This window comes from Pithys albifrons, chromosome 1, assembly GCF_047495875.1.
Source record: "Pithys albifrons albifrons isolate INPA30051 chromosome 1, PitAlb_v1, whole genome shotgun sequence".
Lineage (NCBI taxonomy): Eukaryota > Metazoa > Chordata > Aves > Passeriformes > Thamnophilidae > Pithys > Pithys albifrons.
In genome coordinates this window covers 23,831,148-23,847,555 of record NC_092458.1, presented here as the reverse complement: position 1 = coordinate 23,847,555, position 16,408 = coordinate 23,831,148, and the positions used below count along the sequence as shown (strand labels likewise).

Genomic DNA, 16,408 nt, shown 5'->3' with positions numbered 1-16,408 from the left:
TCATCTCTCTGGCTCTGCCAGCCTGTTCCAGTCTGACAGCCATTACTCAGGGTCACATCTCCCTACCTGAAGGACAAGCTATCTCTCCTGACCACCAGCTTGTCCCTCTTCTACCACCCAGCCCCTTGCTGGAAGCACCACGGCACCTACATGTACTCTTGCTATTCTTCAGACATCCCTTCTGTCCCTCACTTTACTTTGCCCTATGCTGTCTATGAGCTGTATTTTAAACTATCTAGACAAGTGGGAAGAGTAATTAAGGTGAAGTGTTTCTGAAATACGTTAAACAAAAAGAACTTGTATAAATATGTAAATAATAGAATCTACATGCTGAATCTTCTAACACCAAGAAGCTTTGCTCAAAATAGATGAAACACTGGTTTAGTATAAATATTAAGTTTTGATTTACCTGTTGTTTGGAATACATTGTAAAATAGAGATACCTAATAACAAGAGTTAAAGAAAATCCTCAAAAAGCTTTGTGCATTCCTACGTAGACTTACTTATCTAAGACCCTGAATTTCAAAAGTCTAGGTAACTCTAGTTACCCCTGACTGAAATAATCATATTTGAAACTGGCATGGTTTAACTCCAGCCAGCAACTAAGTACCATGCATCCACTTGCTCATTCCCCCCACCCCAGTGGGATGGGGAGGAGAGGAAGAAAAAAAAATTTTAAAGCTCATGAGTTGCTATAAAAACAGTTGAAATTATAAAAAAAAAGAATAATAATTGCAAAAAAAGGAAGACAAAAAAGAGAAGAAATAAACCCCAAGAAAGGACAAGTGGTTCACTTTACAATTGTCCAGCATCCACTGACTGATGCCCAGCCCATCCCTGATCAGCCATCAGCCCCTCCCAGCCAACTCCCTCCAGTTTATGTACCGAACATGATGTTCTATGGTAAGGGAAATCCCTCTGGCCAGTTGGGGTCAGCTGTCCTGGCCAGGGGTCCCCCCAGCCTTTTGTGCACCCGCTCACTGGCAGAGCATGAGACAACGAAAAGTCCTTGACTCAAGTAAGCACTGCTCAGGGACAACTGAGACATCAGTGAGTTATCAGCATTGCTCTCATACTGAATCCAAGCCACAGCACTGTACCCACTACCAGGAAGAAAATTAACTCTATCCCAGCCAAAACCAGGACAGAAAAACACGTTATATCCAGGTCTGCATCCATCTCTGAGATGCAGCCAGGAGTAGTACTGCCCTTGTATCGCTCTGGTGGAGGCATGGGACATGCATTTTAGGGCAAGAAGGAAGGGAAATGGCTCTTGGCCTCTCATCCCAAACCAAATCACCCATGCCAGGATACTGAGAAGGAGAGAGCATGGCATAGCATTGCTTGGCAACAAGGCACTCAGCTGGCCATGGGAAAGTCAAGATCCAGTGCTATTCTACTGAGTCCTTAATTACTCAGACAAAACACAGCAATATTTTAAGGCAAAACTGGGAGACACCTTCCACAGCCAACAAAACCCAGCTCTCCTGACAGATGGAAAACTTTGAATGATGTATCTGCTGCCAGCCAGGTAGTCTGGGGTCTTTAAAACACAGGCAATTGCCCTAATTGCTGTGTTATGGAGTGAACTGAATGCACAGCCAAGGCTTTTCCTCTGTTCTCTTTAGCTTTCTTAGTAGGCATGGGCCATGCACAGACAGAACGAAAAATTGCTCAGAGGAGAGGCCAGGACTCAGGGAATGCCAGAGGCAGGTAAGAGATAAGCAGCCCAGCAGCTAATCCCTGGGGTCAGCTCATGACTGCAAAAGTTTGGCCTGAACCCTTAATCCAGAATTCCTGTTTCTCTCCTCCTTGGCTGCACTTTAAAACAAAACAAATTCAAATCAGAAGGAAGCTGATACAAAAACCTTCTGGGTCGCATCAGGGTAATAAATCAAGAGCAGTGCTGACTGTTTCCTACCAATCCAGCAGTTAGCACACGGAGACTGGCTCCAAACAGCAACATCTGTTACACCAGTTACAGGACTGCCATGTATTTTGATAACCTCTATGTATGCTTTGAAAAAGCATTAGCAAAATATTTGCAGTAACTCAGTCTCGACATGAAACACGCCACAAGTGACATGTTAGTTGTCTGGTTCTTACCTGGTCATTCTCTTCTTCATCACTGCTTAACTTGAGGTCATCTTCGAGCATTCTGGAAAAGAAGCAGTAGAATAAATTATAACCTACCAAAAATGCTTTAGAGCTAATGTCTTCTAAGAGCTACTGTAAACATTTAATGTTATAAATAGAAAGAAAATATATTTTATCCCAGTAACTCTGTAGCTGTGACACTTTATAATGTTTTCTTATCCAGTTGCTATCAGCTAACTTCTTAATTAATTTCTTACTATTGCTGCCTAAAGGAAAATGTTTACTAGAGTAATAATGGATTTTGCAAAGATTCTTGCTATTACAATCACTGACAAGCAATTTTATATGCTAAAAATAATATTTTTGATGCTGACAGGTCAGCAGTATCTCTGAAAGGAAAATTTCTCTCCATTTGGCTTTGAGTTTACAAAACAGAAGTAGATGTTTACACTGGCAGCACTGCAGCACAAAATAAGGTTCACTGATATTTCCCAAAGGCCACTTTTACTTTATTGCATGTTTGATGTAAAACTGACATTGACTGAAACAATTAAAACTAAAATATATTGTCTCTGCACAAGAGTATCTGCAAGGATTTCAGTGTCATGTAAACACAGAAAATAATGCATCTTTTCTAATGGGGATTTCATACTCCATATTCTTTCCTTAACTTGCTTAAACTGGTTCACAAAGAAGAAGAGTCTGTTTTTACTTCCATGCTTTTTTTTTTACAAGCTAAGGTTAAGTAACCAGCAGTTAAAGGAGTTGAAGAGGTAAAAAGACTTTCCCCAGATCTTGAAAGGTCTTCAACAATGGGACCTATTTTTAAAAAATGCTTGTGTAATAATAGTAATAGTAAGTAAGTTGCTAATTTTTCTTGCATTCTGGGTAAAAACAATCTGTAATTTCATCACGACTCCAGTAAAAAGCTTGGTGAGCAATTCAAACACATCCTGTGACGTGGGTGGTCCCTGGAGTGTAAATATCTCAAGAAGACATATGTAGTAATTTCAAACCACCTCGTTGTACTTGTGCCTAGATCTTCCAGGAGTGTGCCTGAAAAGCATGATTCTTACATGGGCAACATTGTGTGCTGTGTCTTAAAAGAGCACCAAGCCTAACCACCCTCTCCTCAGCTCCTCGCTATACGCACAGTCCCTGCCTGTTGCTGCTCTCACAGCACTTTCCACGGAATGTAGGTGTATAAGAACAGGCCTGGTGGTCAGAGCAAAAACTCCTGTTAGTTCATTTCATCTTGTTTTTTCCCCCCACATTTCCTTCTACTTGCGCCAAGATTTTTCTTCTGCAAAGTCAACAGTTAAGCAAAATTTTGTTGCAATGCAGACACCTTAAATATATTGGACACCCACTGAGTTAGAGGGAATTGACAGTCTCACAGCAGGACTTGGTATGTTTTATCTGGAATTATGTTCACTGTTAGGAAAAACCTCTCTCTGCCATCTCCCAAGTCAGCAAAAACTCTGGTGGCAGTAGCAGTGCAGCCATTGACCCAGCTAACAAGTCCTGCTGAAAAGTAAGCACACAGCATAGGTATGATGACACAGGATACAGCTCTCCCAGAAACTAAACTACAGTAGAGGAGCAAAGCTTCCTGTAAGCACGGCAAGATCGACACTGGTTTTGGACTCAACACTTAGAGGGATCCAAACAACCTTATAATTGCTCATTTTTAGTTAGATCTGTTTAAGGCATCTCTGAGAAAACAGTGCTTGAAAATAGAAAGCTCACATCTGGAACTGGGCACTGTGAGGTGAAATCTGCACTTATAGTGATTTCCTCATAAAAAGGTGTGCTTATTGTGTGAAAAGCAGAACTGCCAGAGTGTTGTCTCTTGAGTTTGAGTGTATGAATTTCTGCTGGTGATGTGGTAGTTAAGAATATTATTTTAGATTTAGCAATTTAGTTCTTCTCCTAAATGGAAGCTAGAAAATCAAAAGCTTATAATGAAATGTTCTAGATAATTCTACCTACTTATTTGTATCCTGGATTTTTGTATTAACATCAGTATTAACATTAAAAAAAGTGTTTTATGAACATGTGATTAGAAGCAACTAGGATGCTCTTTGAAGCCTTTGGGTTGTGTGGAGGTGTGTGCTAAGGAGTGCAATCAGGTACCATCCACACAAAAGGAACAAGAACCCACAGGGCTGGCCCATCAAATTCTCCTTGCTGGTATGTTTTAGTCCGTCTTTATTTTCCCTGTCTGTTTCTCATTTCAGAAGCGCCTCTCTCCAAGAATAGCACCGCCTGCGTGGGGCTCCCTGACTCTTTTGGGACTATCATCAGTGTACAAACAAGCTCCAAACACTAGGGATAAGAAAAAACAATAAATTCATCATCATAAAATGCTTGCTGGCTTTTTTTCCCTAGAGTGGGATCTGGTTGGCCCGATCCATGTATTTGTCACAAGGATATATCAGGTTAAGACAGTGTAGGGTCACCTTGTAAAGGCAGGAGTTGTGCAGGTATAATCTCCATGTCTGCATGTTCCCAGACTGCATTCACTGTTGGATGAGGCTCTCAGCCTTCATCTACTCAGCTACAGCCAGAGCAGGACACCTGTCACCTGGCAGGTAACGCTGAAGCTGTCCTGGAGAGGGACTCTCTTTGGACACCAGGGCAGCTCTCACAGCCCAGGCAGAAGCACACTCAGAAGTGAGGAGGGGGTGTTTTTGTTACAGGGATTCCAGTTTGCAAGAAGAACCTTAAGTAGGCTAGATCAATTTTGAGTATGGATGCTTTTGAGGAATGTTTCTCCTCAACAGCTCATGAAAATGATGGTTAAAAGAAAAAGTCTCCACCTGGACCAGCAGACTCCACTGGAAGAGAGGGAGAACAGAAGAGAAGAAAAAATTCTTTGAGTTTCCAAGAGGTGTTACATTAATTTGCAATTTATCTGAAAAGCACTTTGGCACAGATTCAGCACAGAATGAGCTTTGGTACACTCCGTGTTATCAGAGCACTTCAGATCACATTTAAATCAACCCTTGCTCAGGATGGGGTTTCTTTATGTACTCTGGCAAACTAGTACAAGAATGAACAGACAAACACATACAAGATGATGTGCAAACACAGCCTTTTAAACACGGACTATTTATAGCTATTTTCTATAACACCCTTTTCTGAATATGCAAAATCCAGGCCATGACATCCTCTATGGGCTTTCAGATATTTTGGAACGGACCTGGCTTTGACGTACGTGGACACTGGTAAAGAGGTAAGCGAATAAAACTTTGTAAACAAAAGAAAAATGAAGAGGTACTCAGCAGCTCTGAAAAGCACAGACCACCACTTAGGGCTTCTGCACTTGAAAGGAGCACATATGGTCAGGAAGTCACTTTGCAGAACCTAATTACACATTTTTAGTGAAATCTCAGTCAGGTCGTGGAGACAGCGAGGGGTGGAAGGCTGAGGCGGGAGTGCTCACTGCACTCTACTTAATGCATTTCTTCCTTTCCTCACAAAGAATGTGACAGGTAGAGACATCATGAAAGGAAATGAGGGTGAGTTTGGGATATTGAGAAATGCCTCAGCAACCCAGCTGGTTTCTTTCTCCGGTAACCAACCACGAGTTGCAGCCTGGGATGATGGGCCACTCGGTCACAGGGGAGAAGAAGGGGGGAATGGAGGGTTACTTACACGCAGTGGAAAATAGGAAGTCATCTAGAGGGCAGTGATAGCCAACACCTTGCAATTTCAATGTGACTCTGTGTCCAAAACTCCTACATAGCTTATTAGAAAGCTTGACCTGTTTTATCTGGGAGCTGCTCCCTGCATTGGCCCAGTAAGGTACAAGGGCTAGGGTGGCCATGTGGGGCACTGCGGAGGGACCCTGTGGGACTTCTGCTCATCCCAGCATGTCAAAGGGCCAGGACTTGTTCCTGGACAAAAGTACACAGGATTTGGGATGGGAGACACCCAGGAACCGCATTGTTCAAATTAAATAGTTGATACTTGCAACTGCACTGTTTTGTTTGTCTGCCATTTTTTTCTGATTTGTTGTTGGTGGAAAATCAAGTCCCAGGCAAGCATTATGTCCGGCCCTCACAAGACTCCAGGAGATAGCAGGAAGACATCTAGTTTTTCCTCTGGGAGTTAATATCAGAGTAACAACAAATTTCAAGTGTGAAGGTGGAGCCAGGACCTAGGTTAAACATTTCTGAAAGAGCTGAAATATTCTCCTTTTGAGAAGAAGGAGCTGCTGGGGAAGGAGATGTTGATGGTGCAGTGTCTGGGACAGGTGGTGTTCAACAGCCAGTTGGGAATCCACTGTCACATATGGAGCCAGTCTGAGACCCTTCATACCTATTATCTTCCAGGGTGAAGACATGCCTCAAGTCAGGAAATTATCCTTCACATCTGCTGGTGCACTTGAAAGAAGCAGCAGGCATCACACCTTGTACTTCACTTTAACCTCTGCTAAATTTCACATTCCTTGGCCTAATGTATTCTTTCCTTCCCCCCTGCAAATTACTTACTGAGGCATGTAACTCTCAAAAAATGCCTCTGTGGTTTTGTTTTATCATTAGATTCCTTTTTGGCACCTCAAGAAAGGTTACACAAATGAGGGAGAAAATTCTCTTATGTCTCTCTGGTGGTCTAAGCTACTATACAATATGTGGTCTTTCTTTATGATAATTTTGTTAATTAGAACAACCAAAAAAGAATCAAGATGGGAAAGGAAAAATATTGATAGTAGTTAGATCATTAACACTAATGCTTTAGGAGAGAGCATGCCAAAGGTTTGCAAGTCCAGGGCACAAATATATATATCTGTTGCTATTGTCATTTAAATAAACTCAGAAGTCACCATCTTTGCAATGTGTGAAAGATCTCATTAATGTGTTAATTTCAGCAAGTATATTTTTCCATTTTAATTCTAGGCAGCATCTCAGTCGGAATACCATGTTTATTATGGACTTCTGTGATTTCTCCTCATTATGTAGGGAAGGAACTTTAGTAGTGGAAAAATACTTTGATTTTAGCTGAAGAGGAACCCCACTAAGCAAACAATTGTGATGGAATACCAGACTCAAATAACAAAGTGCTCATTTGAGTTTATGCTACCACATCGTTTCATTCTGAATGCTTTTGGAAAATTGTCTTATTTTTCAATGCACAATATTGGCATCTTATTTTCTGTCCTTCCCATACATGCATAGTGACCTTTCAAGAACTGGACATTAGTTTTGATATTAGCAGAAACCCAGAAAGAAAAGAGATATTATTCTTAGTAGGAGCATGCTAGAAGGCTTTCAGATTGGCCCTGGATGTTTAATGTTACAACTGATGTGCTGATACAGGAAAGGAAAAGTAGTCCTTCACGTTGTAAAAAACCAAACCCAAACCTTCCTGGAGGTACAGCACTGCACAAAACTTTTAACTCTCGTCCCCAGCAAAATGAAAGAGAACAGCAGGTAGGAATATGCCATTCCTATCCAGACTGTGCCCTCATGTTACTGGGATTGTTTTAGCTATGAGTGCTCATGTACATAACATGACTTAAGCTACAATAAGACAAATGTACTTTCAGTTTCTGGCTGTCTTACATTGCTTTCTAAAAGAGAAATGCAAGATAAAATATGCCTGGTAAGAACTACAGAGAATTCATAAGAAACAGATGAACATGTTTCCTTTCTTTAAAAAAAAAAAGAATGAAAAAGGGAAACAAATGTTGTTGCTATTACCTTGGTTACTGCACATAACAGATGGCCAGTTATATTCACTACTTACCTACAGTCCGAACAAGTATTCCAAATAGCTTTGTTTACTAATCCTAAATATAGGACTGGCTGGTTTCATACAGTAGTAATTTTTAATTAATTAGATTCTCCTTGCTGAAATTATTTTTCACTCTAGTGCTATAATTGATGCAAATGTTTCACTTTGAAGAAGCTCATGCATTTATATTATCTGAAAAGTGTAGTATTTATTTGTATTTTATAAGAAATAAAGTCAAAAGCTTGTGGATTGAGGTAAACAGCTAGATCAAGAGGATATTTTATAAATGCTGTGATAGAGCTTTCAGCAGGCTTGTAAGACCACTGCAAGCACTGCTTGCATAATCTAAAATTCAGTCTAAATATATGATGTTTAAGTTGTAAAAATTCCCCAACAAACAGTTTGTGCAAATTCTGCTACACAGAAACATGTAGGAAAACACGATTATATAGAATACTGTCAAATCTAATTAAAAACAGAGGGAGAAAGCTAGTAAAATCAGGCTAGTGAAATATTAATGTACTTAATGCTGGAATGAAGCCTATATATCAATGTGAGATTTAATTCCAGAGCGCAGAATTTAAATGCCTGAAAAACAGACTCGGTCTATAGAAATAGAATTAGCAATTTGAATAAAAAATAGATACTCTGAAGGAAAAGTTTTCTGTCCTTGGCTTGAATCCATCTAGGCTGGTCTACACCACTCTCCAAAACCATTTAAACTGGCTAAATGCTCTGCTAAATTCCCATTACACTGACGGTCTTATTAGAAATGCAAGGCAGTCCTCTGCGAGGGATGCAGCCATCACTCTCTCCTATGAGCAGAAGTTGAAATAAGGTTTCTTCTGCAGCAGCTGCCCCAGTGAAGGACTGTGTTTGCCCTGGTGATATTTTCTGCCTCTAAAGAAAGGGAGAACAAATGCAATTGAATCATACCCTGAATTTTCTCACTCCTTGTCAGAGGGGTGACAAAGTGTCCCACAGACCACAGCACTTCCTGAGAATGGTGTTTGGGCAGAAAGACTCAGAGTATCCCAGAAAAGCAGGGAAACAAACCCATGTGAGCCCACTCCCAGGGCAAGGAAGCCACCTAAAAATGCATGAATACTCAGAAAGGGGGAAGAGTCATGAGTGACATTCTGAAAGCTCATGCCTAAGTAGTCCAATCACTCTGAGGGCTTACCAAAGTTTCATGGCTAATCATGCTCTGTGTGCCAAGAGGAAACACATTTGAGGAATAAAAGTTTTGAATGTGCTGCTTGCAATTTTCTAATCCATTTCTTGCCTCCCTACCCCTGCTCCCCCAAGGCTTTCTAGGGTGTGATTAGCAGTTATTTACTAATGCTCTCCCTCTGATTTCTGAGCAATTGCTGATGCTGCCATCCACAAAATATTCATTTCAAACGTGAAATGAAAGAGGAGTGCATGAACTGCACTTCTGCCTACGTGCCAGCCACTGTGGCAGAAATCTTAGGGAATTTAATGTGTCTGAGACAGAACTGCCAAGTCTCCCCACTGAAGGTGCAGTGTCTGATTTTGTACTCCGTGATTACTTCCTTACAAATGGTGTCTTACTGCCTATTCCCCAGTACTACAAGCATCTGTCCTCATGCTGGAGGTTCTCAAACTTTGCTGTATTGAAATGGGAAGTGTCTTGTATCATCAAGGCAGTGAGGAAGTGGCAGATCCAAGTCCCCATCCTGGGATATGATCCTCTGGGCTCTGTCCTGCCTGCCAGAGCCTCATGACATCTCCCTGTGTCAGGGCATCCTGCTGGCACTCACTTCCAGCTGTCTGCTCACCTCCATCTTATAAGCATTTTCAGAGTTGCAGCTTCACAGGGTATAGTCTCCACTTAAAAATGGAGCCAGGATGACTTCTTTGTTCTGGGATATATAACTTCGTATTGGTTTCTTTCAAGCCTCCTTTGTTTAAGTGAGGCTGAATTATTAAATTGCTCAGATTATTTGATAACCTGCTCTATCCTCACTATTCCTTTCTCTGTCATCCTCCAAAAAGTTTCATCATCTGTGAATATAATTTCACACCACGATCTAGTTGCCAACTCCTCACAGAATGAAATGAGCTCTCGTTGATTAGAACTTACACTTCCTTCCTTGAAAGTAAAACACTGAACACAAATAATTTTGGTCCTATCCTTCAGCTCCTTAATGGTATTAAAGGAAAGGAAACCTTTTTGGGCTTCCCCCAAACCCAGTGCTGTAGGAGAAGGCAGATAACCTGTCCTTGAAATTGAATCCTTCTTCCTTAGCCTTTTGGCATATTGCACAGCATTAGCTGTCTCTTGGGGTTTACCCCACATTTCAAGGTACATCACAAATGATCCTAGATTTTGCTAGCCAGTGGTCTTCATGTCTTCATGGCAGTATGGAAGATCTGAGGCTTATGGATACTTCTGTCAGGGTAACTGAGTTTAAATAAATCATTTTCTCTAAACACTGTTCAGCTTCCTGTCTGTCTAATAAGCAAACCTGTTTTTTCTCATGCAAAAAATATTTATTGACTTTGATATTATTACAGCTTTAATATTTCCAGCTAATAAGGGGCTATTGCTAGAATTTCTTTACTGTTTTTCTTTTTATACCTTAACAAAATCCACATTCTTATTGTGCTTGAACTTTCCTCTAGTATCATCCATTCCTTTTATCCATTTTCAGTATTTCACATTTTCTTTTTTAGACTGACTGTTATGGTTCATGTACATGTATTCATGCTACTTACATTTTAAATTTCATGTCCCTTACATAGATTGCTTTTTCATTCCTAATTACTACTTTTACTTGACCACTGAAGCTGAACTAGCTTTCAGCAAAGTTGGTTTTCTCCTTGATTGTGGAAATGCAACCTTTTACAACCCTAAAAAATTCTGCTTAAAAAATTCCAAAGTAACTTGTTTCTCAGTTTCTCTACCCTGCTAATTTCTGGCCAACAATTTCTTATGCTTTGGGACACAAGCCTTTCCCTGATGGGACTGTCCTTTATTTGTCTAGATTGGACATAATAAAATCATGATCTGGTTCACACACAACCATGTGCTTCCCATCCACTGACTGATTTCTCTCTATTCAAAGCAGGGGTGAGAATGTCTGGTGACATGTACTCAGTGCTACAAAAGTGCCACAAAGACCATCCACAATCTTCACTTCAGTTTCACAGATGGCTGTGCTGAACCTCTGGAGGTACCTTCCAAACTAAGACCTCTGGAATCTCCCTGATCAACCTGCCTTTGCTTTACAGGTCGGTGCCAAGGGAGCAGCTTTGTCCTCTCTTGTAATCGGAGTTCATACTCCGTTGATATTCCGGCTCTGGGATGAAGATTATTTGACATCCTGAGCTGGAGCTTTTTATATCAAGAAAGGCTCGAGGAGTGAACAGGCTAATTCAGTCCCTCCCAAGGGTACCTGGCTGACTGGCTGACACAGAGAGGCTATTGCGGAATATGTACAGGGCACAGGAACATATGGGAACTATACCCCCTCCAAGTCCTCTCCAGCTCCAGCCAGTAGAAGCACATCTGTGAAAGACAAAGCAGGACCCCTGAAGTTTTCAGTATTTCCTTTCAGATACTTTTCCTAGCCATTTCCTGGAAAGTCACTATATGTATTTTACTCAGTCCTGTCTGCGATACTTATAGCTTCATTTAGTTTTAATATAGTTATAAATGGGCTGTAGCGGCCTGCTTTTTTTAATAACTAAGTAAATGAAACCCTGTCTGTAATAATAAATGAACTATCCATCTGGGAGGCCTCCAGTAAAAATTTCAACAGGTATTTATTGCTCCTTTATGTAAACAGTACTCTGGACAATACAAGTGATTATACTCTCTGTCAGCTCTGACAGGAAGGAGACAGTAAAGTTTTGGACGAGGTTCCTCAGTGTACACACAGAATTTAGAGGTTTATTTGACTAGATGGAGAAAAAATGATTAAAATAAACAAATAAACAGAAAGAATACAGTGGGCTACTGTGAAAGGAAGCATACCATTTCATTTAGAGATAGGGCTGTGACAATAACCTATAGAAAATTGACAGGTCCATACAGCTACAGACTCCTCACAACTCCAGATGCTTCACAAAAAACTCCCTAAACAATCCCACCCCCTCAAAATTGGAAAGAGTTTCATTGTAAAATCAACAATTTACAGAGGCTTTAAAATATATTGTACCCTTATAGGTTCTCATGGCATGGAAGAGCAGTGCCTCAGGAGAATCCCCAAATGGAGTTCAAGAGACTGAAAACCGCTCTATGCCCCCTTGGCAGTCATCCCTTTCTCTCATGGACACTGTTGTTCACACACTGGAAAGGGCAACAGCACAACACTTTTCAAGTAATGAAATTTTAATTTAAAAAAATTCAGTGCCAAAATCATTTTTACACCACTATTATATTCCGGCTCCTAATTACACATCATTACATTATTCCACTATTGTTGAAATAATACAATGTCAGAATATATTTTCAAATAACTAATTCAGTGTGTGGCAAGAGAGGGGAAAAAACCAAAGAAATGAGGGACAGAAAGACCTAAAAGCTCATGTATGGCCAGGGTAACATGCCATCACCTGATGCTGAGGAGTGAGCTATACAGAGTTTTGTGCATTAAGGATGTAGGGGCTGTTGTTGAAATTTCCAGCCCTCAAATTTCTGCAGGATGGGCTTAAACTTCTCCCATGAGCATGTTTCTCAGTGCCTTTCATTTTCAGCCAAGCTAGGCATAGGGAAAAAGGCATTCTTTTCCTTAGGAGGCAGACTACAAAAGGAAAGTAAAGCTCTTGGCCAAACACCAGGCGGCATTCTGCTTCATGGGGCAAACAGAGTGCTGCTTGTTGTGGACACCTGCACCCTGCAAGCTTGGCTAACAGAGAGGGGTACCTCTGCTCCTGAAGGCACTACATCCATGGCCATGGTGTTTCCAACTGCTTTGCTAAGCTTAGCATGCTAACAAACTTAATAGGAGATGGTGCATTAGTGATAGTATGCTCTTTACTCCTCTCTGCTTTTTGATGTATTGCAAGATGCTGAAAGAGGAAAAGATAATCCCAGCAAGGCAGACATCTCCAAACTGATAGCAGTCCCACCAAAATACAGGAGGAGTTTTCCTGTTTGCCTGAGGATGGGCTAAGGGAGAGAGGGAAGAGGCTGCTAAGGCAGTGCCAGGACAGGAGCACAGGCTCTGCAGGGACAGGGGAGCTGAAGGCAGGCACTGGCACCTGGGGCAAGCTCGTGGCCGGGAACTTCACTGTTGGGAAAAGAAAACATTTGTGCAATCTGCAGTGGTCAGGTAATTCCTTTGCTTTCCATGGAGCAGCACTGAAGGGATAGTTATTCATGTAGGATCTCATTGATTCAAATTATACTGTGAAGCTCTGATCAAGGCATATGTGCAGAATAGTCCGTGGGCTTCCAGGCACAAACTCTCAGCTGCCCTGGGGTCTGATGGCACTGAGCACTTCTGGCCTGCTTGTTTCACTTTGAGATAAACCCTTCTAGGATTCAAAATGGGAAATTCCTCTTCCTTAGGAATAATGTCCTTTGGACATTGCAACAGTGGAAATAATTAGGCGAGGTCTGCTTTCAGACAGAATAGCTTTACTCCCAGCATTCAGATCCTGCACACGCTGCGCAGAAATACAGCACCTGGACTCCAATATATATGTATTAAAAACCCCCAAAACAACAAAGTATTTTTTCCTTAAAAACACTCTTTGGTAAATTATGAAGTTAGCTCTCACACAGTAAACCACACTATATCTCCTCTCTAATGTCTCTTTTTAAATATACACCAGGGAACAACTCTCATAACTCACTCGACACACACTATCTTATGAGTTATAGGTCAGTCTTCTATGCACAGAGTGTGTGTTGCACTTCCACACAACCTTATGAATTTTCCATCCCTCATCATTCATATTATGTCAGAATATCTATTACAAACCCTTGTTTGCAAGAAGGGCTTCTATTTTCTCCTTTCATTTTATCACTGCTCTTAAATTTTCTTCTGGACACCAGCTTGGCATGCTGGCAGTACCATGCTGGCAGTTTCTGAAAAAGTCATATGAAAACATTGTACTTCACAGCTGTAATGTCACTTGCAAAGAAACATCCTTCTTTAACTAATAGGAATAGTGTATAAAAATGAATTAGACACAATTGTATTCTGATTGCCAGCTTCTACTACCCAGCTGCTAAGTACCACAATCATCTTATAAAAAATAATCATCTGGAAGTCTAAATGATGTCTGATAAGGCTTACTGACATCCTAAATCTTTGGAAATGTTGAATCATATTGAGAAAAAATGTCAACAATAGTTTTTCAAAACGGCTCAAGCATGGACAATACTCTACAGTCTGGTGTGAGTGCTTTAGAGTTGAGGAGAATTTTCCAACAAATAGTTTAGCTATCAAGAACAGTGTGAGGACCAGCCAAAATACTTGGCAATTGCTACATTTGAGCAATATTTTCTCCTAAATAACTAAAGAAGTTGAAATTCTATGTAAAATGATCACTTTCAACATTTCTGAAATGCTGATGCTTTCATTTTCTTCTTTCAACAACATTACTTCAAAATATGCTTGTATCTAGTCCTGTAACAAGGCTACCCTAGCACCTTCCAGAGTGAGGTAACCTAAAGGGAATGATTAGCTCTGAATGTAATTTTCCTCCATTTTGCTGAGAAAATAAACACAGCTATTTTTATTTTCAGTTAACCCACATGATTTTATTTTATCAAACAAAATATCAATTAGCCATGCTGACTCAGAAGTTAATTTAATTCAGTTTACAAAGTCCTGAACTTAACCTTATTTTGAGTTTCACACAGATCCACAAAGCTTACTGGGGTCTTTAATTTTTTTCCTACTCATTGTCAGTTAACTGAAGCTTTCAGTGAAATATTTTTTTTCTGTCATGAGCTGTCAGACTATCAGTAAAAGCAAGCATCAATAGCAGTGTTGGGAGCAAGTGTCGGTATGAACCAAGCTCACAGAAATGGATTCTCAGATTGTTACATGACTGAAAATGAAGGATTTGTGTTGCTAGTTTTTTTTTTTTTAAATTTTAACACAATAAGATAGGAATGAAGACCACTTGCTTAAATCTGCTCCACTAAAACTGGCTATTCGGTTTGTATGTTTGATATTTATATCTGATACTGAATTCCCAGGAAACTAATTCTATGTAGTCTCCCACAGGATCTACCTACAGTTTCCACCTTTCAAAAAATGGCTTTAAGTATCACAGCATCACAGAATATGCTGAGTTGGAAAGGACTTACAAGGATCACCAAGTCTAACCCTTAGCCCAGCATTGGATCATTGCCAAGATTGACACCATGTGCCTGAGAGAATTGTCAAGCACTTGAACTCTGTCAGGCCTGGTGCTGTGACCACTTGCCTGTTCTAGCATACAACCACCCTCTGGGTCAGGAACCTTTTTCCTAATATACAACTTTAACCTCCCCTGACACAACTTCAGGCCATTCCCTTGGGTTCCACAGAGAAGAGATCAGTGTCTGCCCCTCCTCTTCCTCTCACAAGGAAGTTGTAGACCTAACTTGTTATTATTTCATGTCAGATTGAGTCCAATCAAAACAATCATAATTATTTCAGAAGTACTTTTGGGTGTGGAAATAAAATATGCAGGACTTAAAAGTGACAGAGCTGTGGGTAATTATCTGTTTTATGTTTAAGTAAGAATAAATCCTACAAGTTAGTTATATGTTAATTTAGCACAACTGCAAAACATTTGTGATCAAATATTATGTCTGTATTTTGTAATATATATTTAAAAAGCCATATATACAAGAGATGACACTTGACTTCTAAGGAATTCAATTCAGTAGTAACAATGTTAATGGTCAAAAAGGAATCATCTGAGCTAAATGCATTGGGTTAGTTTCATCATCGGTGTCACTACAGTGAAACTGGTTTCATCAGCAATTAATTTATCCCACTCTATTACCTTAAAGGAAAACGATTTTTACTGATAAGAGAAAAAACTTCATATGTACATGTTATATATCAGGCACTTAAATATTTTTCAGTGCTGACAACAGCAGAGATGGCTGATAAAAATACAAAATAAAATAGGCAAAATGTAGGGGACTGACAATAAAGACCTTTGATATATTCAAATAACTTCATGGAAATTCTATAAACCTGTAGACTATCTCCAGCAGTGTTTATTAGTCTAAAAAAAATCACTGTGTATTTTTCAGTGTACCACAGAAAGGTTTTTCCTGTTCCAAAGATACAGCAAACAACCATCATTACATCTTTTTATAAATGTCTCATGCTTCAAGTTTATTTGCAATTTAAAGGCGTGTCAGGGAAGAAGAGGGAGTGATAAAAAAATGTCTGCCTGAATTTTCTTATCAATACTTTCTCCCACTCTTCCTTCCAGCTGAACATTAAAGCATGAGGACTTACTCTCCTTATCACCAGTATCAGTTACGAGTATGAAGTAAGACACAAGCTATCAAGACAGCTACCGATTTAGGCTGCATTCTATGGCACTGTTTTCTAGTGAGAGAGCTCTGTGTAGGTAT

The 16,408-nt window shown here is 40.2% G+C and overlaps 1 protein-coding gene across 1 annotated transcript in view; it reads right to left on the bottom strand.

Annotated features, from left to right (window-relative positions):
• AFF3 (ALF transcription elongation factor 3) overlaps positions 1-16,408 on the bottom strand; it is a 328,111-nt gene that overhangs the window by 86,080 nt on the left and 225,623 nt on the right. Inside the window, exon 8 of the mRNA XM_071568183.1 lies at positions 2,107-2,158. Within this exon, the coding sequence (XP_071424284.1) occupies positions 2,107-2,158 (52 nt within the window). The remainder of the gene's footprint in view (positions 1-2,106; positions 2,159-16,408) is intronic.